At 41.4% G+C, this 24,884-nt stretch overlaps 2 protein-coding genes across 3 annotated transcripts in view; one reads left to right on the top strand and one right to left on the bottom strand.

Moving 5' to 3' along the window:
- The first annotated feature begins 39 nt into the window (after window positions 1–39).
- Window positions 40–7,849, top strand: Rad1 (RAD1 checkpoint DNA exonuclease). The gene is made up of 6 exons (XM_052159799.1): window positions 40–213; window positions 432–693; window positions 2,026–2,134; window positions 4,235–4,493; window positions 6,789–6,887; window positions 7,491–7,849. Exons 2-6 carry the CDS (start codon window positions 496–498, stop codon window positions 7,666–7,668), a joined length of 843 nt encoding a protein of 280 aa, XP_052015759.1. The 5' UTR covers window positions 40–213; window positions 432–495; the 3' UTR covers window positions 7,669–7,849.
- A 7,291-nt stretch (window positions 7,850–15,140) lies between these two features.
- Window positions 15,141–24,884, bottom strand: part of Ttc23l (tetratricopeptide repeat domain 23 like) — a 54,982-nt gene continuing 45,238 nt past the window's right edge. For both annotated transcript variants that reach the window (XM_052159712.1, XM_052159713.1), the window contains 2 exons: window positions 22,523–22,605; window positions 15,141–15,216 (listed from right to left, as the gene is read on the bottom strand). In XM_052159712.1, coding sequence (XP_052015672.1) covers window positions 15,141–15,216; window positions 22,523–22,605 — 159 coding nt within the window. The remainder of the gene's footprint in view (window positions 15,217–22,522; window positions 22,606–24,884) is intronic.

Below are 24,884 nucleotides of genomic sequence, written 5' to 3'. Positions count from 1 at the left end.
AAGGCGCTTCCGGTCTCGTGGTAGACTCTCTAGGCACCCGGCGGCTCGGTGGTGACGGTGGCCTAAGTGGCTGAGGATCTGAACAGTGGCGGGAGCTGTGTTCTTCTTGGGCTGGCAGGGGCTTTGAGGGGTCGGACGTCACCTCAAAGGCGGGGACCCGGCGCTCGGGGATCCCCTTAGTGACCGCTGTGCGGCGAGCGGGCCGCAGTTCAGGTTGGTGGCGCTCAGAGGTGCTAAACAGACCTGGTGCCCTAGTTAAGCGCGCCAATTAGAACTACCCTGGGAACTGCATCCTTCCCCCCCACCCCCAGTACAGGGCAAGGATACCATAGTTGTTGAGACATGGGGATAGAATGTTGCCGATTTCGGCTCGGGTTGAGGTCGCCAGTCCTGTCAGCACCGATAACGAGGTTTGTTGTTCCGTGTCTCAGGTTTTCAGACATCTCCGGAAGAGGAGCATCCTTCACTCTGAGCCGACGGTAGAGTGGACCATCCATGCCTCTCCTAACGCAGTACAATGAGCATGAGGACGAACAGTACTGCTTAGTGGCCAGCCTTGACAACGTTAGGAATCTCTCCACTGTCTTGAAAGCCATTCATTTCAAAGAACACGCCACGTGTTTTGCTACTAAAAACGGGATCAAGGTTACAGTGGAGAATGCGAAGTGTGTGCAAGCAAATGCCTTTATTCAGGTATGTGGAGAGGAGACGTCTGTTAGCATTCCCTAATTAATGAATTTGGAAGGACTTAATGACAAAACTCAAGTTAGAGAACAAAAAGTCATTATTTTTCTTCCTTTCCTGCCAACAAATACTTTCCCCATCTTGTCTCACCCAGATAACGATTACTAATAATAGTTTATTAATGAGACTCATCTCACCATTTACCTCTTTTAATCTTCACAAATATAGACACTTGATCTTTCCTGTTTGATATAAGTGGCACCAGATTTAATTTTCAGTAGTCTTACAACTGAGTTAGGATAAGAACCCATAATGTTTACTCTTTACATTATAATTACTGTCATGCACGTTTTTTAGTTTTTCCTCTTAGTGGCTGTAATAGCATTTTTTTTCCTGAGACGGAGTCTTGTATACATATGGTCCTGACTCCCTAGAATTTGCTTTGTGAACTAGATGGGCTTCAAGTTCTTGGAGATCCACCTGCTACTGCCTTGTATTGAAGTACTGGGATCAAAGCCCTACAGCAACACCCACAGCTATAATCTGTTGTTACACAGTATTTGTATAGGTCAGGTTGGATCTCAACATTCAGTTCATATTTTTAAACTTGAGTATACTATGACCTCATGATTATAGAGGAATAAATAAAACATGGTTTCTGTCTTCAAAAGAAGTTGGAAACTATTATGCATGCATTATTAAATTGTCCTATTCTTAAGTGACTTTAGCTTTAACAGATAGGCACAAGGACGGAGGGTAAGCTCACATAGCTGGTAGATTTAGATCCAGAAATGAAGATGAAGGACCCTTACTGGGTTTGGTGTCTGTGTTTTTTTGACTTGATTTTACGTGTATGAGTGTTTTGCCTACATGGTTGTCTGTAAAAGGCATGTGCCTGGTTCCTGCCAAGTCCAGAAGAGGATGTTGGATCCCCTGAAAATGGTTACAGACGGTTTTGAGTCAACATGGTGGGTGCTGGAGATGAAGCCTGTGTTTTCTAGAAGGGTAGCAAATGTTCTTAACTGAAGAGCCGTCCCTCTGCCCCTCCCCCCTTTAATTAAAAAAAAATTCATACAACATATTTTCATCATATTCTCCTTATCCCCTTCAGGAGCTTCTAAATGGGGCCCAACTTAATGTCACACCTTTAATGATTAAACTATTGAGTAGTATTCAAGTAGGTAAAATTTAAAAAATTAGCATGTCTTAGTGGGAATGAGAAATATTCTCATGGAGTTGGCAGAGTATTGTTACTTTTTAAGGATAAAGTGAAATGTAGACTCTTATGTGTGAATTTTTATTCTTTAATATAACCCCACTTTCACGTTTGCTTTTTCATAGGCTGACGTGTTTCAAGAATTTATCATTCAAGAAGAGTCTGTTACTTTTCGAATCAACTTAACTATCCTTTTAGACTGTTTATCTATTTTTGGATCAAGTCCTACACCAGGTGAACGATATTATTACTACTACTACTATTACTGCTATTGTTGTGGCATAAAAGTATTTATTATGGTTAAAAATAGAAAATACAGGAATATTTCTAGAATATAAGCTTTTTTATTTATTTTTACTTTTTTAAGACAATTTTATGTATCCCAATCTGGCCTTGAGCTCACTCTGTAGCTGAGGATGACCTTGAATTTATTTTTCTGCCCTTGCCTCAAGTAATGAGATTATAGACACAGGCAACCACCTGTGTCTATAGTTTTATGTGGTGTGGGGATTGAAACCTGCACTTCACACCCAAATGCTCTACTACAACTGAGCTACAGCCCCAAGCCAGCCAATATTTTGTCAGAAAACTAGTTGCTCAGGGAAGAACTAGTGAGGTCCCACCCCTAGTGGAGAAGCTTTTGACAGCCAACAGCTGCTAGCAGTGGGAAAGATCATTTCTTTGGAACAGGAGTCCTAGGGAGGGAAGTATTAGGCCCTAATAATTAGGGGGTGGATTTGTATACATGAATTACATTTTCAAAGAATAAAGAGAAACTAATCTCCAGTTCATTTTCTTCCCAGTGGTTATGATCATAGAACATAAATATTCAAACTATCAGTTGAATGTTTATTTGTAAGGTATTTATTCATCTTATGACATCTTAACATGCAAGGTATGTTATTACCTTCCTTGTTGCTGTGAAAACAATGACAGACAAAGCAGTTTCAGTTTATGTTGGCTCACAGTGTGTGGTCTGTATGGCAAGGAAGGGCATGGAAGCAAAGGAAGAGTGTGGGGCGACTGGTCATAGTGTGTCCACGGGCAGGAAGCAGAGGCTAGCTTAGGTGGCTTTCTTTTTATTAAGTCTAAGAGGGAAGCTCTTAAAGTGGTGCGACCTACATTTAGGGTGGGTCTCCTACCAGCTTATCCTCATCAAGAAACTCCCTCATCACAGATGTGCCTAGAGGCTAGTTTCCTAGGTGATTCTAGAGCCTGTCAAGTTGACAATATTAGTCATCACACAAGGCTCCAAGATTCTAAGTTTAAAATCAAAGGACTTTAAAGTCACAAAATACTTTCAACATTGTGAAATACATTTTAATTACATATTTATTCTTACTCAGAATAAACATCTACTTACAGGCAGAGAGAAGCAAATTTTGCTGACTCCCAGTTGACCTCTGATTAGAAAATTCAGTTTCCCTGTATATAAGATTAGAAGAATCCCAGAAGAATCCAAGAATTATTTCATAAGGAAGTAACTCATGGCTTTGCATTGGCAGGTCCATTATTAAGTTCTGGTTTTTGTAGACAGGGTCTTGAGTGTAACTCAGGTTGGCCTTAAACTTGAGATACTCCTGTCTTGCCTTTTGAGTATTGGGTTGCAGTGTACTCTGCCGTGCCATGTGCCCTAGACGGCCTGAAACTTGATGTGATCCTCATGCCTTTGCCTCCAGGACACTAGGATTGCAAGTCTGAGGCATGATCTGTAGCAGGGTCTTATTACGCATATGAGCAGATGAGATAGCTTAGTGGGTAAAGTTCCTACCAAGGAAGCCTGACAAAACTTGAGTTTGATTCCCAGGTCCTACGGTATAGAGGACCAACTCCCAAAAGTTTTTCTGCCATGAATGCATTCACACTCATAATCATGCACATACTGTAGTAAATGCATGTCTTTAATTACGCATTTGCAAATGTAGTGTTCCCTAGCTTGGGTTTTCCTGAGAACATTTGATTTTTCCATATCCTTTACTGGCTCTAACCAGTAGGAAGGAGCCAAGATAGTTTATATTCCTCCTCTGTAGGGATTTGAGGTGTTAAATTATATCACCACTGCCTACCCTCTATTGCTACCAATTTGATTTAAAATAATACTGTATCTCAACAGGAGACATTGTATATACGAAGTGGGAAAATCACTTCAGCAGTTAGATGTTGCTCTGATTCTCAGTTTTCTTGTCATTACTGGAATCAGGTGTCTTTAAGGGAAGACATGCATGTTAGAAGCTTGGCAGATAAATTATTTTTGAGGCAATATGTGTGTCATTTGGAAGGAAAGCTAAGCCCAGAGCCACAGAGCTAAGCCCTATATGACTTTTTGCACTGCAGGGACTTTAACTGCACTTCGGATGTGTTACCAAGGTTATGGTCACCCACTGATGCTATTTCTAGAAGAAGGAGGAGTAGTGACAGTCTGCAAAATTACCACTCAAGAGCCTGAGGAGACACTAGATTTTGATTTCTGCAGCACCAATGTTATGAATAAAATTATCCTCCAGTCAGAGGGGCTCCGGGAAGCCTTCTCTGAGTTGGACATGACAGGTGATGTCCTACAGATCACTGTGTCTCCTGACAAGCCCTATTTCAGGTATGTAAGTGCAATTGCCCTTAATGTGGTCTTGTGTGGAGCCAACTCTCCACACAACATTTCCTTGAGTTACAGGAGGTTTTTTTGTTGTTGTTGTTGTTGTTGTTGTTGTTGTTTTTATTTGTTTTTTTTAATCCATCCTTGAGTTTTCAGAAGCATTTTATTATTCCATACTTTTACAACTCCAAGATAGGGAACATAAGACATATGAAGAGTAACCCAGAAAGCATTTTATAGTTGGAAGCTGAGTCTTGTAATCTACAAACCAGTGGTATTTTAACTGCTGATTAGGATGTAGATGAGGTTACATCTTGAAGAAAATTGAATTTCAACATTTAAATAGCAATTTTTTTTATTACATGGTATCCAGTTTTCCTTTATGTTAGTTCAGGATACAAAAGGAAGTAGATTTTGCTGATTTTTCTTTAACTTAGTAGCTATTGGTTATCTAAGGTACATATCCATCTTAAGACTGGTGAGGAAAAAATGTGAATCAGCAGAGAAAGAACAAAATATAAACCATTAAGAATGAGGATACTATTCATAGGTACTTGGGAAACAGTTCTTGAGTACTTGGATATTGGACGAGATGTACCTCATTGGGTCAGGCATTTTTCAGCAAAAATACGGTGTCAAAACTATTCTGATATGATATTTTGTCCCAGCAAAATTTCTGAGGGTTTTTTTTTTCAGAATCAGAGTAATTTTATAGAACTTAAATTTTTTGAAGATGTGCAGAGAATATAAGTTGTGGATTTTTGTTTTGTTTTGTTTTTGACTTAGGACAATTACAGGGAGCTTTTTCCTGTGATTAGTCATATAAGGCTTTCATTCATGATACACCAAAAGTTAAAATGGGAACCATTGACACACCAATTAATCCTTTAAAACAAGTATCTTGATGGGTCTTTCCAGAAAGGGAAACAGTTTGATATGTGGAAGTGTTGTGAATTATTTTTCTGCATATGTTAAATTTAAAGTTCCTGTGGCACTGGTCGGGTGGTTATATATGTGGACGTGGTGCTGAGGAAGTCAGCCTAGACTGGAAATGAAGGTCTGAGCACAATCATCCCTGCACCATAGGGGAGCATAAGAAACTCAGAAGTTAGATTAGAGAAGGGAATATAGACGACTGGGAATGCGGAGAGCAGACCCAGAGCTTCGGGGAGGTCTTCCAGGACTGACCACTGTGTGTCATCATGCTTCTCCCATAGCAAATGCTTAGGCAGTTCTTAGAGACTAAACTCAGAATTGTGTGCATTTGCTGACAGTACAAAATTGGAAAGACCATTAACCTTCTAAGATCAGTCTAACAGAGAAACTCTGTAACAGTAAACCATAATGGAAAGGCACAGACTGCATGTAAATGGTTCTGCTGTATAGGACAGGAATAGGACCCTTGCAATTGAGTAAATCCAGGTCTTCCATTATACACACTTCTCTGAAGTACATTTTTAGCTTTAAAGATAAGGAAAGCTAACTGTCATTATACATCTGTGCAAAGTAAATGCTGTCTACGCTGATGTGGCATTTGCTTCAGAGCTGTTCCTAGGCTGCAGAGATGTTTCAGGCAATTAAGAGCATGCTCTTTCAGAGGACTTAAGTTTGATGCCCGGCCCCAGGTCAGGCAGCTCACAACTGCCTGTAACTCCAGCTCCAAAATGACTCTCATACATAGACAGGCAGACAGACAGACAGGGACACACACATACAAATAAAGGTAAAAAGTAAAAAATATTTTTTAAGCTTGTTACTAGTTATTCTTTACTCCTGTAGCTCCTGTAGGTTTCCTGTGGAAAACTTCATTTTGATGCTTGATAAGGTGTGTATTAATTGTGTGTGGTGCTACCAGCTTGAGCCTGTTACATGGTGACAATGTTGCATGTGGTCTATGTGTAGGTAGTGCATTTACATGAATGTGCAGGTGAATATGACCTTATGTACACATTCGAGGCCAAAAGAGGGCATGGGGTGTTTTCCCCATTGCCTTCTACCTTATTGCCTTGAATCAAAAGCTCCCATTTTAGCTAAGCAACTGGCTACTGGGTTATGAGGACCTGCTAAGCTCCAAACCTGAGTGATAGGATTACAGGCATGTATAGTCAGACCTGGCCTTTCATGTGAGATCTAGGATTTGAACTCGGGTCCTGAGGCTTGTAGTACAAATGCCCTTACCTGCTGAACTACAACCCCTATAACTAGGATTTTAATATGTCATTTCTTAGGGTAGCATGGATTCTAATATTGCTTATTATTGAACCTATGAATAAATGAGTTACTTACTTTCAACTATAGGTTGTCTACTTTTGGAAATGCAGGAAACTCTCATCTTGACTATCCCAAAGATTCTGACTTGGTGGAAGCATTTCACTGTAATAAGACCCAGGTCAACAGGTCAGTTCTTAATATGAAGGTTACATTGGTTATAAAGATGAAGTTAAGTACCAGATTCCCATATAAAAATAAAACAGGTAATTTTTAATCTGTTAAAAAGTGCATCATCATAGGGCTGGAGAAGTGGATATTAGCCTAGAAAACTGGAATACCCAAAACATAATCCACACATCAAATGAGGTACAAGAAGAACGGAGGAGTGGCCCCTGGTTCTGGAAAGACTCAGTGTAGCAGTATAGGGCAAAACCAGAACAGGGAAGTGGGAAAGGGTGGATGGGAGAACAGCGGGAGGGAAGAGGGCTTATTTGACTTTCGGGGAGTGGGGGGGGGTGGTGGGCAGAAAAGGGGAAATCATTTTGAAATGTAAATAAAAAATATATCGAATTAAAAAAAAGTGCATCATATTAAAAAGAATGGATGGTTGGGCACTAGAGTCACTTGGGGATACTGGCTTGTAATTATGGGTGGATAAGGCAAGAAATCCAGGGCCCTGATTGAGGATTTGCTACCCAGTAGTTCCTGGCTAACTCTTGTCCTTTACTTGGTGTTGCATGCATGGTGTTTAATGGATCCAAATAACAGCTTTTTTTCCCTCTCCTACAGATACAAACTGTCCTTACTGAAACCCTCTACGAAGGCATTAGCTTTATCTTGTAAAGTATCTATTCGGATGGATAATCGAGGATTCCTCTCATTACAGTACATGATTAGAAATGAAGATGGGCAGATATGTTTTGTGGAATATTACTGCTGCCCTGATGAAGAAGTCCCTGAGTCTTGAATAATTCACTGTGAATATTTGTGTCTTTATAATTGGTGTTCTCACTCTGTCTCATCTTGATGATTTCATATTGGCTTGTGTATGGCAGATTCATGGTGAAGATAGGAACAAGGTCCCATTCTGTAAATAGTTTTTTGTCAATAAATTTTTCATATAGCCCTAAATTATATGGCTGATTGTACTGTCCTGTGACTTTTGTTCTTCTTTTTTAAAACTGTGTTCATTTTATATGTGTATATTTGCCTACTTGGATGTATATGCACCACATGTATGCCTGGTGCCTGCATAGTTCAGGAGAGGGCATTTGATGCCCTAGAACTAGAGTTACAGGTGGTTACAATCCTGGGTTGTGGGCTCTGGGAACCACACCCTAGTCCTCGGCAGTGGCGACTAAGCCATAGCTCCAGCATTCTCTCCCCATGACTACCTTCCCCACGTACAGGAGTCAGGGAATCAAGATGAATACATTGCATTTTTTCCACTTAAGTAGACTTTTTTTTTTTTTCCGATTTTTTCAAGACAGGGTTCCTCTGTGTAATAGCTTGGCTCTCCTGGACTCTATCTATAGACCAGGCTGGGATCAAACTCAGAGATCCTCTGCCTCTGGAATGCTAGGATTAAAGACATGCACCACCATGCCCAGCCTAACATAGACTATCTGTACAAAGTTTGAGACTCTGTACAAAGTTGGATGGAGCCATATCTGACATGTTCTTTTCTTTATATATTGGTATAAATTTCAGATACTAGATCCTAAAGCTGAGTGCCTCACCATCACACCAGTGTCAGAATTGTCTGGAGAATTATTGGCAGTGACAGCAATGTTTTGTTTTTGTTGGCTTTTTTGTTTTGGTTTTTGGCTTTGGTTTTTTCGAGACAGGGTTTCTCTGTGTAGCCTTGGCTGTCCTGGAACTCACTCTGTAGACCAGGCTGTCCTCGAACTCAGAAATCCGCCTGCCTCTGCCTCCCAGAGTGCTGGGATTACAGGCGTGCGCCACCACTGCCCAGCCAGCAATGTTTATTTTATTCTTCCCCTCCTCTCTCCCCTCTCTTCTCTCCTCTCTCTATTTCTCCCTCTCCCTCTCAGCAGTTAAGAGCACCACGGACTGCTCTTCCAGAGGTGCTGAGTTCAATTCCCAGCAACCACATGGTGGCTCACAACCATCTGTAATGGGGTCTGATGACCTCTCTGGTATGTCTGAAGACAGCAACAGTGTACTCACATATTTAATCTTTAGAAAAAAAAAGAATTTTTATGTATGTTCCCTTGATTTAAGTAATGTTTTTTAATGAGCTTACCTTTGTTTTCCCTCCAGTGAGAGGCCACCCAGAGGAGTGCTTCCTCTGGCAGAGCTGGGGACACTTGGGGTTGGCTAAATGTATATCACATACAGCCAATGGAAGAATACAAGATAAGTTTTAGAAGTTTTACTTTTGGAAATATATATCATTTTCTTTTTGGAAAATTTTGCTTGCCACAAATCGGTAAATAGCCCTTTTTTTCCTTTTTTAACTTGTTTATTCCCCATTTCATGTTTCCACATAGAATTTAACTACTCTAAGAGATTAAATAATTTCTTAAATTATGCTTTTATAAATCACAGAATTTCTCATGTGAAGTATTCCTGTAAAACATGGTTGCAATTGCCTGAAGATGAAGACTATGACACTCTCCAGTTTGGAGTGGACTCTTTCAGAACTAGACGGAGGAGGAGGCTGCTCAGTGGGTGAATGTGATAGCCGTGCATGCCTAATGAGCTGCGTCCAGTCCTTCAGACTTGCAGAAAAAGCTGGATGCAATGGTGTGCATCTGCTATCCCAGCACTCTAGGGCAAGATGGGAGGTGAACAGAATCAGCCCAGAGTTTGTGTTCCAACCAGCATGGACACAACACAAAAGAAAGGCCTGCCTCAAAAATGGACAGAGGGATAGACCAAGTTCCTGAAAAGCCCACGGACTTTCACACATACACCTACCCTCATTTTACTACCATTTTTTTTTGTTTGTTTTTTGTCTTTTTTTTTTATTTGATATAATTTATTTACATTTCCAATGATTTCCCCTTTTCTAGCCCCCCCACTCCCCGAAAGTCCTGCAAGCCCCCTTCTCTTCCCCTGTCCTCCCACCCACCCCCTCCCACTTCCCCGTTCTGGTTTTGCCCTATACTGTTTCACTGAGTCTTTCCAGAACCAGGGGCCACTCCTCCTTTCTTCTTGTACCTCATTTGATGTGTGGATTATGTTTTGGGTATTCCAGTTTTCTAGGTTAATATCCACTTATTAGTGAGTGCATACCATGATTCACCTTTTGAGTCTGGGTTACCTCACTTAGTATGATATTCTCTAGCTCCATCCATTTGCCTAAGAATTTCATGAATTCATTGTTTCTAATGGCTGAATAGTACTCCATTGTGTAGATATACCACATTTTTTGCATCCACTCTTCTGTTGAGGGATACCTGGGCTCTTTCCAGCATCTGGCAATTACAAATAGGGCTGCTATGAACATAGTAGAATATGTATCCTTATTACATGGTGGGGAGTCTTCTGGGTATATGCCCAGGAGTGGTATAGCAGGATCTTCTGGAAGTGAGGTGCCCAGTTTTCGGAGGAACCGCCAGACTGATTTCCAGAGTGGTTGTACCAATTTGCAACCCCACCAGCAGTGGAGGAGTGTTCCTCTTTCTCCACACCCTCTCCAACACCTGCTGTCTCCTGAATTTTTAATCTTAGCCATTCTGACTGGTGTAAGATGAAATCTTAGGGTTGTTTTGATTTGCATTTCCCTAATGACTAATGAATTACTACCATTTTTTAAAGCTATAGACTCCTCCCCTTCCTACCTTCACATTTCCTGTTCCTCATCACCTAAAATAAAAACTAGGGGGTTGAGCACATGTCGAGCAAGTGCTGAGCCTCTGAACTGATCCTCACTTTCCAGCGTTCCCTTTAAACACGCAGGTTATATACACTGCAGCATACTCGCTGATCCTGCAACGGGCTTCCCTCTCGGGGAGTAGACGGTGCTGTAGTTAGCAATGTTAGGAGTTCGTGAGCACACAGATCTCTTATGGATAGGAGTTTTGATCAAAATCTTTGAAATATGTTTTCCTTGTGAAATTAATAGCTTATGACTAATACAAGATAGGATAGATGTCCTTGGTAAAGCTTAAGAAATTCAGGGTGCTAAACTGACTAATTTAGAGATGTTGAGTATAAGTGTAACTTATAAGTAACTTATAAGGATAAGTGCCTTATCCTTTCATGATAAAGAAGAGCCCTGTTAAGGCTGGGCCTGTCCCTCTAGGGATGGTACTGAAGTCTGGTTACTAAATTGCCTTCCTTCCTACTGCTACTGTCCGAGAGGTTTTGGTTGCTGTTATTATCTCGGAGGTTTGGTTGCTGTTTCTCACTAGGTTGGAACAGTACGGTCTGGTCTCTGATCAGGGGGAGCTTGGATATGAAGGGGGTGGATTGATGGCTCACACCACAAGTACAACTGAGCTAGCCTATGGACAGGTTGCCGAAACTTTGCTAAAGCCGCTTAATCCTCGTCCATATGACAACCTGATTTGGGCTTGGATTTCTAACTTGATATGGAGATCATAAGACATTGGTTTAACCTCATACACTCTAAAATGCCAGTGCCTATTAGCTAACTCAAAAGAGTAGTGCAGAGTTCAGGCCCACTGGCGACTGTATGCATTTGTCTACAGCCATTCCACCCCAAACATACACAGTTTAGTCTAGTCTCAGAGGTAAGCGGAGCGAGCCCTGGTTAGCTCTCGGATGGGGAAAACATCAAGAGTTTGATTGGTCCCACTTGCTGGCTCCCAAAGGATTGAATTTAGAAAGCAGCTTAGTACTTACCTAGTATTCTAAAGAGAATGCAGTTTCCAAATTAAGTTACACTTACTCAACATTTCTACTGTTTCTTTGAGTTCACAAAGCAGTAAAACTTTAAGTTAGTGAAACTACTCTACTCTTACCTGTAAACATACAGTTACCAGAGTGGTTTGTGTCTATATATTTCTCAAATCCATAAACTACTGTGTGGAAGTGGAGGCAGCTCTTCCAATGATGCTACTTGAATTAATCAGAACTTCTAATTGTGAGCAGAAGTTCCATCTTCAGGCAGGACTTAAATTAACAATGACAAGCCAAGTAACTAGTAAACAATCAGTGACAAAGAACAGAGTCAGGGATGTGCCTGGGGACTTTGATTCTGGCTGCCAGACTAAAGCATTCTGGGAAAAAGATGGCAGCAACCCAGAGAAAACCTACAAGTCTGTGAACTATCCTTGAGATTAAGTGGTGCATATGTGCTCTGGCCACAGCCAAACACTGCTCATTTACTTCCTATGACTTGGGAATTATATGATTATTCGATTTTACAGGCTGGACAAGTTACTTCTTGAATAGAGAACCAAAATGTTCCGTAAGTACTAAGTGAAAGGGTAGTTGGTAGTGAGGCACTAAGTTTCCCAAAGACAACGTCTTTAATTTCCATTAAATCAATTCAGGTAACAGGTTGAAGGAAGACTTTTTTTTAAAAGTTGTCTAAACTAATATGGATTTTCTCTCTTGTTTTTTTTTTTTTTTTTTTTTTTTTTTTTTTGGCACATATGAAAAGTAACATAATTTTGCTGGAGGTTACTCCAGGTTAGCTGGCCCGTCAACTTTCCATGCTTCTCCTGTCTGCCTCTCTAGACGCCCTAGGAGTGCTGGGACTGCAGATACGTGCCACCACATGCTGCCTTTTATTTTGCACTGCTTCAGTGCTGTACCCTAAGTGTTCATGCTTACACAGCTAGCACTTTCACCACTTGAGCCATCTCCCCAGCTCATCCCTTTTCTAAAGGCTTTTAAATCGAACTTGGTGGAGGCAGAGTGAAAGGAAGTCCCATCTATAATCCAGGAATAACTACCAGGATAACCATAAACAAATCCCTTAATCTCTTCTATCCATAGGTCATTCATAAAATAAGGTCCTTTCTGACTGTAACATGCAATCAGATCAGGGCAACTGTCTCAGGACACTCAAACATTACTCACAACGCAGTTTTGGTAGCCCTAAACAGGCTGTAACTAAAACCACTTCCAAACAGTCTATTAGGATGTTTGTTGATGAACTGCTTAGTGAGGTACTGAGACTATGGGGCAGTTCTGGAGCCCTCTCTCAGCACATGGTTGTGTTCACCCCACAGTATCTAGAAGAAAAAAGGCAAAACTTAACTGAGTTTCAATTAAAAAAGAAAGGGGAGGTAATAGAGACCCAGCTACATAGAATAGTGCCTAAACACACATCGCTAAAGAATTTCTTTACCAGGTTATAGATCAAGATTCTGGTTTCTAATAGCTCTTACATATCCCACCCACAAGCTTGTGAGATGGAACTCTTTCCTCAAGAATCTTTAGATTCCTTAGATAAAAAAAAGAAACAAAGAAATCTCTTCCACTTTGGCTCTGTCGCTGCTGTCCATGCTGATAAACATGCTTTGTGCTCTAGAATTTTGGTTAGCAACAGGTTGTTTTTATTGTTGTCTGTCCTATGTAGAGTTTTCAGTCCCTGATATCACGAGAAAGACCTAGAAAGGAAGGAGAAAAACATTTTTATTTGTGTTGGTTCTTCCCTCGATGACAGCTGCCCCTGCCCCAACACCACATCCTTCTCACCACTGCCTCATCAGTGCTGAAAGGCTGTGCTCATCCTGAGGCTGGGACAGCATCCTCTGACTTCACATTACCATACTTAACCTCGTTGAATGAGTGTTTAAACAAATCCAAAATAGGACTAGAGTCTTGGATTTGGCCCAAAAGACCAAAGCTCTTCCCTGGACTTAGATGTCAAAGGCTGGGTATCGTAACTACCTGGGTTGCATTTAACCTGCAGCTGAGGAAAAGCTATCTAATTTATCCAATATACTTCAGGATTTTCAAAGAATTTCTGATGGGCACAGAGATTCAAACCCCAAGCCATAAGAGGGCCCACCTTGCCTGTTTCTTCCTAGTAAGACTTCTATGCTCCCATTCCTTATACTGGAAGAATTGAACTGTAGTTGGAAGTGGAGGCCAAAATACTCATCCACGTTTCTATGAAGAGTGCTTTTTAGACACCATGCCTTCAGTCTAAAAGGGTGATTTCATAGCTCTCGGAGGGATATCTGTTACACAATTTACAAGGAACTTGGGGTTTTAAATGTACAATCTCACTTAAGACCGTTTTGTGCTCTGGCTGCTACCTGGCTACATAATATACCTGTGGCTTTAGTTACCTCATCAGTAACAAGAGAAACGTTAGCAGAGGAAACCAGCACAGATTCAGTCCCACTCAAGGGTCACACTAAATCAGAGGCGGGCAAAGATCTGGGGACTGTGGTTGCTAGGAGAGTGAGTCAGCCAACCACCACACGGTGGCAGGATTCCCCTGTCCAAAATCCTATGTTGTCAAGAACACTGATTTGTATAGTCTCTAACACAAAGAATTGTGTTAAAGTGTTCATTTCAAGCTGTGTTTCCCTTTCTGTTCTCAGGGTTCTAGAACCCGTTTGAAACGTTAACCAACAAACTGTTTCCCCCATGAGATTAGTGTTAGTTTCCCAAGCAGCCAGACCCCGCCCCATTTACTTCAAGCACCGATGCTCTAACGAAAGATCACGAAATTGCAATAATAAAAATGGCTGTTAATCTAGTACACAGTTACTGTGGTGAGTGCTTTTCCAATGCTCCATTTGTTTCTCACAGCAAGCCTGACACAAGGATGGTACTCACCTTTATTTTATTGACAAGGGAAATGGGGTTAGATAGCACTAAAAAGCATCAGTGGTCCAGGCCTCCCTGTTTCCAGAGCTACACTGAAACTGTAGCCCACTGTGTCGCCAACGCTAACCTTAGCACTTAAGTGTTCAGCCTGCACACCTCCCAAGTAACTAAGCCCATGGGCAGATGCCTCCATGGCTAGCGTTTGAGATGCTACTCTTAACCACTGTGAGTCATAAAGGACAATTAGGTCACAGGGACATATTCAAGTCAGCTTGCTATGATCAGGTAAATAGTTGATTGTTGACATAATTGTCCTCCTAAGACTTCATCATGCCCTAAAGAACCCAATTTCTTTACCAAACTACAGAGGTGCTCCTGAACCCTCAGATCAAGCATGTCCTACACCCTTTGATTTGAACAATTGACTGTTGCAAAAAGAATTTAGGTTCATAGAAATAGTAGCCTTAAAGATATTAATTTGCTCTACAGATGCAAGGAGCAGGCTAGTGTATTCCCAGCCCTGTGGGTTTGGTGGCACCCACGTCACCTTGTTGGCTGCTGCTTGGTTTTCTCCTAAACTGATTTCGACCACAGCTCCTTCCTCCTCCAGGCAGCCTGTGTGCCTCTCTGCAGTCAGCATCCCTGTTAGAAATGGCAGCAGGAACTGTGCAAGAGCTTAGTACTCACCCGACTTCCCAGGCACCGCCGCCCTCACTCCACTCTGTCTCTGCACACACTTTTCTTTCTTACTGGAGCGGTTTCTTTTCTCCATCTGGATAAACTTGCCCTTTGGGAGACAGCGCAATGGTTACACCATGAAGACTTTTCCAGGTCCTGTAACTACGGTCTCATTTTTATCCTCATTGCACAGTGGGCTCTAATCTGGAACACACACTCTGTCTTTTACCGTTTCTCTGAGCTCCTTCTTGCACCAAGGGCTGCCCCCTTACAAGGAATGCCCCCTTTCATTCAGGACGGTTACCTCTAACATCCAGTGAATGTGTTTTATTTATGTTGCTTACCTGTGACATCTAGAGCTATACCTGTTATTTAGGAGGTTCTTACCAGATGTTGAAGGCATGAATAAGACAAGCAGACTCTCGATACAGGTCTCTCCAGAGGGTAAGTGCCTCAGGGCCCATTTCTTTTGTTGTTGTTGTTTTGTTGTTGTTTTTTTATTAGGTATATTCTTTATTTACACTTCAAATGTTGACCCTTTTCCTGGTTCCCCCATCCCCCGAAAATCTCATAAACCATCTCCCCTTCCCCAATCAACCCCCCCCCCACTTCCCTGTCCTGGTGTTTCTCTACACTATGGTATCAAATCTTTCCAGGACCAAGGGCCTCTCCCCCATTTGGTGTCCAACAAGATCAACCTCTGCTGCTGATGTGTCTGGGGCCATGGGTAACTCCATGTGTACTCTTTGGCTGATGATTTTGTCCCTGGGAGCTCTGGGAGTACTTGGTGGCTCATATCGTTGTTCCTACTATGGCAATGCAAACCCCTTCAGCTCCTTGGGTCCTTTCTCTAGCTCCCCCATTGGGGACCCTGTGCCCAGTTCAGTGGCTGGCTGAGAGTGCCCCCTCTGTCATTTCTACCTCATGTTCCTTCATCTTTCCTCTCCCAGCCTCATAGCCCAGGAGCAGCTGCTCCATCATGTTTACATGACCAAGAGGCCTTGAGGAAGGACTCAGTGCAGGTAGTGGACATGAGCTATGCAAGAGGACATAAAGATGATGTCAAAGATTCTCTTCCTTTCTGGGTGGTGAACAAGTCCACTAAAATACATTTGCTAGTAAAAGAATCCACTGTGAATCTCTACAACTTCTAGTCTAACTGTAGACCTTCATTAAGATTGATTGTCTTTGAGTTTGTTGTATAGTGTTGCTTTGTTTCATTATTTTTTTTATTATGATAAGGTTTCTTTTTTTCCTAAAGATGCCTGGGCCATAACAGGTATGAACTTTGTGGTTTCTGGTTTCATTCTCTTTTAGTTAAAAAAAAAAAAAAAAGATGGTTTTCTTTTCCTGCCCCCCAGCCCCCATTGGCATATGCCATTTTAAAATCCATGGAAAGGCTCTATCAATATAACTTCTCAGTCTGCAATTGTCCCAGAGACATTTGCTGTGATGAAACTAAAGCTGATGCTCCATGCTTTCCCACTTAATACCAATAAGTCTGGATTAATAGAGCCAGGCTGGTTCTCCAGGCTGGTTTACTCACATTAACGCGTTTACCTACAACAACCCTATGGACTGAGCATCCTGTGTTTACCCCTAGTTCATGGATGAGGGAACTGATAAGTGAGTTGTCCAAGACCGTATGCTAATACATAATAGAGCCAGGTTGCAGCACAGCCACTGGCTGTGTCCCACTGCTACACAGAGTTATCTCTTAACACTCACACTTGAGCCACCTGCTTTAAATTTATCTTTGCATCATCACAAATAAGATGCATGTTATAAATTTTAAAATAAAATAACAGATATATATATATATATATATATATATATATATATATATATATATATATATATATATATACCACAAAGTCTCCATACACAAATGACCCGGAAGTAATCACATATTTTAAAAAACAATGTGTATTTTTTTCTTATTCCTTCTGATACTTCTGAGGTATTCGCTGTGACACTCTAAAGCTACCACTCATGGTTTTGAATGGCCATGTTATAACATATAGCACTGTTTCTTCTGGTTGGCATTTGAGTTTGTCTACTGTTTTTTCTGATTAGAAACAAATCTTTAAGGAAGATGAATACAGACAGGAATAGAGTTTGTGTATAGATGTTGAACCATATTTCAGAATCACAGGACACACACATTTAAACATTTTACTCACCCCTTTCCCCTCAAAATACCAACAAAAGGTAGTACAACAGTCAGTCTTATCAACAGAATATGAAGAGGGCTGACTCTCTGCAACCTTTTTGACAGGACTGGGATTATAGTTATGGTCTCCATTATCACAGACACTCGGCTAATACATTTGTTAATGTTACACGAGATTGGGAATGTCGTCTGCTCACTGGTTGTTTACATTTCCTTAATGTTTCATTGCAATAGGGCAATTACTGCTTTCTGGAAACTTTCTCCTCTGGTTTCTTTTCTGTTTTTTCTAAGGTCTCTTTTTGAGTTTCCATCTAAATAATACAATGATAATGCTTCTTGTTGTTGCTAATATTACTGCTACTACTACTATTAACTACTACTACTATTACTACTACTACTATTACTATTACTACTACTACTACTACTATTACTACTACTGCTTCTATTAACTACTACTACTACTAACTACTGCTGCTGGTAGTGATACAACTAACCACCACCACCACTACATGTATTCCTGGATGCTTTGTTTCTGACCTATATTAAAAGCTTAGATAGAGTGCTCTTATTATTGTTTAGAGACAGACTGAGAACTGGGAGGTCTCACTGCATTTGTGCCCCAGTGCTCAGCAACAAGATCTTGCCACAGTCTCCCCCAGATAAGCATGAATGGTCTCCGAAGCTCTTTCCAAGCCTCGTTGTTTCATAGCCACACATTCTGTAGATGGTTTTATCCTTCTCATGGGCTTCGGAATATATCTCCCTGAGCTCTTGCTCCAAACAGCCAGCAGCTTACTAGGCATGGGCCAGCAGATGTACAGGAAGTTCCTCAGACACAGCATAAGCAACGTGGAAGTCACTATCTCCCTAAGTCCTAGGCATCCGCCATGATGGTCTCCTCAGGCAGCACTGCTCATTATATAGTCATCTAGTTGTCAAGCTGGGGACTTCAAAGCCACCTTGAGTCTTGCCACAGACACACTTCTCATCTAATTGCTTTCAAAGTTTGTCAGCATAGATGCCAGAAGCTTCTCAGTATATCGTCTATACATTCCTTTCCTACAGCTTAGGTACTTAAGGAGCCCACCATCTCTCCTCTCCTAGGCTATCGTATCTGCCTGCTAAGTGTGCTCCGTACGTCCCCCTACTTGTCTTTCACGTCCGTTGCTATCGAAGTTAATGTCTGAAAGCTGATAACTGTTATCATATCCCATTTGAAATTCTTCCATAGCTGCCTTCTATATAAGTCTAAACACGTAGTATAGTTTATGAAAATCCCATGGTATGGCCCCAATATTCATGCCAAGTTTATCCACAGCTTGCTCTTATCTATGCACTGTAAAGTATAACAACTCACAACTACTTGCTTTCCCGAGAAACACCAACTCTCTGGCTTCCTTTTTATTTGTGGTCACAGTCGTCTACCTATTTTTTAAGGTTTGAAGACCTTCTGCCCTCCCTGCATGCCGTTTACACTCACAATTTTGGCTTAACGATGTATTCCCTGTCATTTTTATTTGTAATTTTATTAAAAAAACATACTACAGAGTAACTTCAAACTGGTTATGTGTATGTTTGCTCTGGAAGGAAAGTATCTTAGACACATTGAGTACTTCTTGTCCTTAGGAGCCTGATTTATGACTGTTTAAACTGAATTACCTCTGTGACTCAGGTAGAAACTTAACTTCCACGTTTCTTTACAAATCTGAAGTTTTCTCTGCCTTTGCGACTGTTGTTTTGTTCAGGAATTAACTCCTGCCTCCAGCGGCCCATTCTGCCCTAACTTCTTCGCAGAGCCTCCACAGGCCAAGAATTCAGGCTGCTGGCTGTGGCAGTCCAGTGAGGAGTTCACTGAGTTCCTGAAGGAGGTGTCACAAAGCACACGAGAGCACGCTGGAACGCGAGCAGAGTCCCAGGACATCTGGGACTGATTGTTCCAGTGAGACGCTGAGGCAGAGAGAGCAATCCCTGCCCTGCCTTTGGACATCTGGGCTTTGGCAACGACCCCATGGCTTTGCTCAGCAGTTCTTGGGAAATGAGATACGGGCTTGTTTCAGAGAAAGAAAAACCTTTATTGATGCAACATCTACTACAGCAGAGGACTTCAAAAAACTCTCCTTTTCCCCTTATATGGACTCTGGCTAGTTCTAGATCTCATCATCTTAGCAGAAAGAGAGCAATTAAAGACTTACATTAAAATCCCAGCAGCCTTGCCTCTTAACTCTAGAAACACAGTGTTCAGTGTCTCTACATGTAAAATGGGTTCTGGGGTGTAACCGGCTGAAGAGGCCTCTCCATATGCAGATGGAAACCCTTCAAAGCCAGATTCTTTACATAGTGAAAGAGGGCAGGAGCGTGAAATCTGATCAACTTAAGTTCACGCACTTAAAAGAAACTTAGACTGCCTGGCGTCTGCATTGGCTTCCACAAATGTCCCCTAGTTTCTCCTCGTTGTATGACCCTTGTCACCTTGAGGCTACTGAGAAAACAGTCACTCCATTTATCTTGCATTCTCTCTTTTGAAAAGTTAGACATACATTTTACTAACTCTTGGAGCGTACACTGTGTTTTGGCCATCTTCTCCCCTTCCACTTCCCCTTCCCCTTCTCCTTCTCCACCTCTCGTCTCACCCACCCAGCTAACATGGTTTTCTCCATTGTCTAAGCAGTCGAGTCCTGCTAATGGCTACATACATTTTACATTTGTGCCTTCTGTTTGTCCAGATCTTGAGCATGTCGTCCTAACCACTATGAGTTCATGTGCACAACTGCTGCAGAGGACACGGTGGCACCGTAGCCATTCATCCGCCCCTGCCCCTTCCTCTCTTTCTGCTCCTCCTCCACGTTGGTCCCTGAGCCGTGGGTAGAGGGAGCATGTGTGGGTGTCCCCTTTAACTGTGCACTGAGCGGTCACTTATTCTTTGAACCTTGAGCAGTTGTGGGTCTCAACTCTTTCTCTGCCCCCTCTGTGTGTGTGTGCATGCCACTGTATGCTCTGCCGTGCACTTGAAGTTCAGAGGGCAGCTTGTAGGAGTCTATTCTTTCCCCCCATCATGTGGCTCCCAGGGATCATATTTCAGTCTTCAGATGCAGCAGAAGGTTCCCTTAGCCTACGGAGCTCTCTCACTATTTCTGTGGTTTCTCTTATTTGGATATAAGCTGGGTAGAATTTTGCCCCAATTTTGAAGAAAAACCCTATGTTTCTTCTCTGAAATCACATGTTTTTGTTTTCATTATTAATAATTTCAAAAATAGGTCAGAATGTCAAAATCTCAAACACAAAATATGGTCATTCTGAGGAACAATTACCCCTACTTTCAATTATCCTGATTTGCCTTAAACATAAGAGGCAGTGAGTATTCTATAAGGAAGAGGAGGGATGAATATTTTGCTAGCATTGATTTAGCACACACTCTGCTGGGCACTGGGATATGCATGTATAGACAGGAATTTGCTGAAAATTCATGACAACTCATGATATACTGATATTTTTCACATTAGTGGTGAAAGAATCTCGAAAGGGGCAAATGATTTGCTCAGGTTCATGTGCTTCCCAAGGGGTCAAATGGGTTAAAATCATAAATCTTACTCCAGGCATGATCGTTCCTTACTCTAATCTTAATAGAAAACACTAATATGGCCATATATGTGACTCGTTAATCATTATGGTTCATTATGCCTGCTCTTCAGAAAAAGAATTACTATCATTATTGACATTTTATTATGATGCTGGCAATAAATGAATGTTTAAGATTTAAGACTTTCCTGAACCCAACAATTATGTATGGTCTCATTAATGCAGAAATGAGAGGGAAGTGCTCACTTGTTGAGGGAAGTGTGGTTATTATAGTGTCGCAAAACTACAGGCCAAGGGCATTAAGTACGTTCTGTAAGACAAGGGATCTGAGAGTTGTGAATCTGATTTTAGAGTAGGAGCTAGACATCCTCCTTCAGAGGCTACACTCTGATGTTAGTCAGACCTGTGGTAGATTCCAGCTCTGCCTCTTCCTGGGCAAACTTTGTGATTTTTTTTTTAAAACAAAATACTCAAACATTCTAAGCTTCAGTTTTATCCTGAGAGAAAAACATACCTACCAACTCTGGTTTATGAGTCAAAAACAGCCTTTGTTAGAGAAATGAAAGATCAATATTCTAGTTTGGCATATTCTTTCTGTTTTGATTTTACTTTTATACACACATATTACAATTGGGAGCTTCTGTGAGACTGGTCCTCGGTACCCTAACCTGAATGTCATGGAAGGGGCTGAGAACCCAGTTCTCCGGATGGTGGTAAGTAGGCAATAGCTTTCTTCAGCACCCACCACACGTGTGGCTTACTAAGGCTGGTGTGGATAGAATGGGCAGCAACTGTTCTTGAGGCTCATCTCTGCCACCTGCCTAACCTAGCGAGTTATGGACTGATAGGACTACTTCAAGTGAATGAAATCAGAATCCTAGCCTCACCCAATAACGAGACCCTCTTTATTAGGATACTCTCTTTGAAACTCATACAGCCTTTAGGGTCATATTTACTTGGATCCGAGTCTCTAAGACTATGGATTAGAGAGAATCTTCTGTTCTGTCCAATGAAAGCTCTGTATTGGGTAGTTGTGGAAGTTGAAATGAAACCTTTTCTAAGCAGGGCCTATCTCCATTGGGAGGTTTTAGTAAATACCTAACACTTTTTAATTCTCTTTTTTCTTAGAAGGGAACAATTCGAGATCAACATCACATTGAGATGTGCAAAAACCATTGACATGAGAAAGGAGGAGAACGCAGCAGGTCTCTGCCAACCATACTCTTTGCCTTAAAGCAAAGCATCAAAAGGGAATCTGAACATGCTAAATTGCCCCAAACACCTTCCCTAGATTTAGAGATCTAGATACAGTCAATGAGAAAAGTAATTTTAACTCATCCATTTATTTGATTTTATAAAAATCCAAATTTATATAATATTGTGTTCAACACACTGTCAGCAAAGACTTTGTCTTTCAGGATTTGGCTAAAATTTTCAGCACTGAGAGAGATATGCTTAATATTATTGTAGATGAAATAATATACTGCTTATTATTAAGGCCAACTCCTATAACTCCTGTCCTAAGCTATGGAATCTGACTAAATCCATAACAGAGTTAAGAGTTTTTGCCTTACTAAGTAAGTCATCAATACCTGGCTGAATCGGGGACATGCATAGTCATCTACCCACAGCGGTGACACGGTTCACGTCCAGACACAGAACTTACCTCTTCAATAGGGAAAGGAGGCTTTTAGTCTCTATGCTCTTAGTGTGCTCACTTCCATAGATGAGACTCTGAATCATCAGACACTGCAGGCAAAGAGAGAAATGGAGCAGGTTAAAGAGACCCAGAGCAAACTCATCACTTGCAGACCTAGTTCAGAGGAGACTAGGAAGCATGGGGTGTCACAAGTCTGTCAGTTCCTGCCCAAAGAGAAAATCAGTGGGCACTGAGGGCTCTGGCTACATTCTGTACTCTCCATGTAAGATATACAGTTTCCTGCACTTGCTGCTACAGGCGACAAGGTAACAAGACCCCACATTGATGGAATCCCTCTTTAAGACATAGTGGTTTCTGTTTGTATTTTTGAATAAGTCAAAGTAAATAGACACGATCAAAGTCCGCAAATGTTTCTCAAAGCGACCTTCTATTCTGATGCGAAGAACTTTATTCTCAGGCAGGTTTCTTGAAATTTTATTACTGATAAGTGTTTCCATATAAAGTGGAATAGTAGAACCAGATTTAATCTTTATCTCAAACAGCCTATAGAAAGTATACAACATGCATGACCTGATTTTCAAGACATTGGACGTCGGGCAGTAAAGGATTGTGGTTGTCCCAAAGAAAGAAAGTAAATGCGGTAAACAACATGATTCTCTCAGGCAACATCTTTGAGTTTCTGGGCTACCACACAGAAGAGACAAAATTATGCTCAGCGGAATCTCTCATCGTGCTGAAAGTCCAAGAAGACTTGTAAAGAATGGCACCAAAGGAGACACCGTCACAGGAAAACCATGGATATCTGCAGTGAGTCTCCCTCAAGTAGCAAAGGCTAACCCATGCATGAGAAACAAGTGCAGGAAGCACAGAAATGAATCATCTGGAGGAAGGGTGCTGGGCCGAGTGCATGGCGTTTGTGCCAGGTCAAGCTAGTGCCTATTCTCACCTTTGACTAAAGAGTGTCTGGTCTCATGTAAGATCAGGCAAGACATGGATCAAGTTGTTTATAACTAGTTTAACTGGAATGAATTTCAAAAATAATTATGAGCATGAATAAGATCCTATATCCAATAAACTCTATAGTGTCAGTGGCTTTCATCCCAGTACTCAGGAGGCAGAGGCAAGAAGGTCTCTGATTTTAAGCCAGCCTGGTCTACATGAGTTCCAAAGCGTCCAGGGCTTCCCAGGGAAAAAACCAAAAAGAAAAAGAAATCATGTCCGGTATCCAAACAAAGGTTACTCGGTTGGCATAATGATAAAAAAAAAAAAAAGCAACCAATCACAAGTCAGCCAAGAAGGGAGGCACGGTGGCATGGACCTATAGAATTTCAGCACTCGGGAGGTTGCAGCACGAAGGATCCCTTAAGTCTGAGAACAATCTGAGCTATAGTCAGACCTGTCGCAAAAAGTATGCTGAGGTTCACTAAAACTGTCATTACTGCCATTGGAACTGCAGTCTCTGGGTGTGTCTGTCTCCTTTTCTTTCTTCTTCCTTCTTTCCTCCTCCTCTCCTCCCTTCTCTTTTGTGTGTGTGTGTGTGTGTGTGTGTGTGTAAGGTTAAGAAGAGACATGAACAAGTAGATAGATAAATAGATAGATAGATAGATAGATAGATAGATAGATAGATAGATAGACCCCTGCCCCTCACCCCCAAAAAACCCTCTGGAGAAAAAGATGTCTGAGATGAAAATAAACTGTAAAGGATTAGCAACTGGTTTGATATTAAATTTGTTTTTTAATTCAGTGAACCTGAGAACTCGATAACACAGAAACAGAACTATATAGAAGCTGGCCATTGGCCATCTTAGCACAGACAGAATAATAATGTCATGCTCTTCGTCACCTACTTCTAGTTAAAAATCCTCACCAACTCAGAAGGAAAAGGAAACATCTTCACCATAATATAGTATCTGAAAAACTCTCCAGCTGACACCACCTCAAATGACGAAAGTCTACCTCAATGTTTCCACAAGGTTTTGGACTAGACAGAGGTGTCTGCTCCCACCATGCCTGCTGACATGGCTTCTGTAGTATAACCAGTGCAATAAAATAAGAAAAAGAAATGGAAACCCTCTGGCTTGGAATAAGAGATGTGGCATTTATTAGCACATGATGTGACTATTTCTGTTTTAAAAAATGGCAGAATCTACAAAATAGTGCTGGAGCTAACTAGTTTACAAAATATATCAAGGTCATGGGACACAAGATTATACAAAACTAGGCTGGAGAGATAGCTCAGTGGTTAAGAGCAGAGACTGCTCTTCCAGAGGTCATGAGTTCAATTCCCAGCAACCACATGGTGGTTCACAACCATCTTTAATGGGGATCTGATGCCTTTTTCTGGTGTGTCTCAAGACAGCAACAGTCT

The sequence above is a fragment of the Apodemus sylvaticus genome, chromosome 16 (assembly GCF_947179515.1).
Source record: "Apodemus sylvaticus chromosome 16, mApoSyl1.1, whole genome shotgun sequence".
NCBI lineage: Eukaryota > Metazoa > Chordata > Mammalia > Rodentia > Muridae > Apodemus > Apodemus sylvaticus.
Note: the sequence above shows the minus strand (reverse complement) of the source record. Positions and strands in the feature narration are given on the sequence as shown.

What these genes read in the sequence shown, in the direction of transcription:
- Rad1 (XM_052159799.1), top strand. Translation starts at nt 496, where the DNA reads ATGCCTCTCCTAACGCAGTACAATGAGCATGAGGACGAACAGTACTGC. An exon ending in TGGATCAAGTCCTACACCAG is followed by an intron (nt 2,135 to 4,234) that starts GTGAACGATATT and finishes TTTGCACTGCAG; the next exon opens with GGACTTTAACTGCACTTCGG. An exon ending in CCTGACAAGCCCTATTTCAG is followed by an intron (nt 4,494 to 6,788) that starts GTATGTAAGTGC and finishes TTTCAACTATAG; the next exon opens with GTTGTCTACTTTTGGAAATG.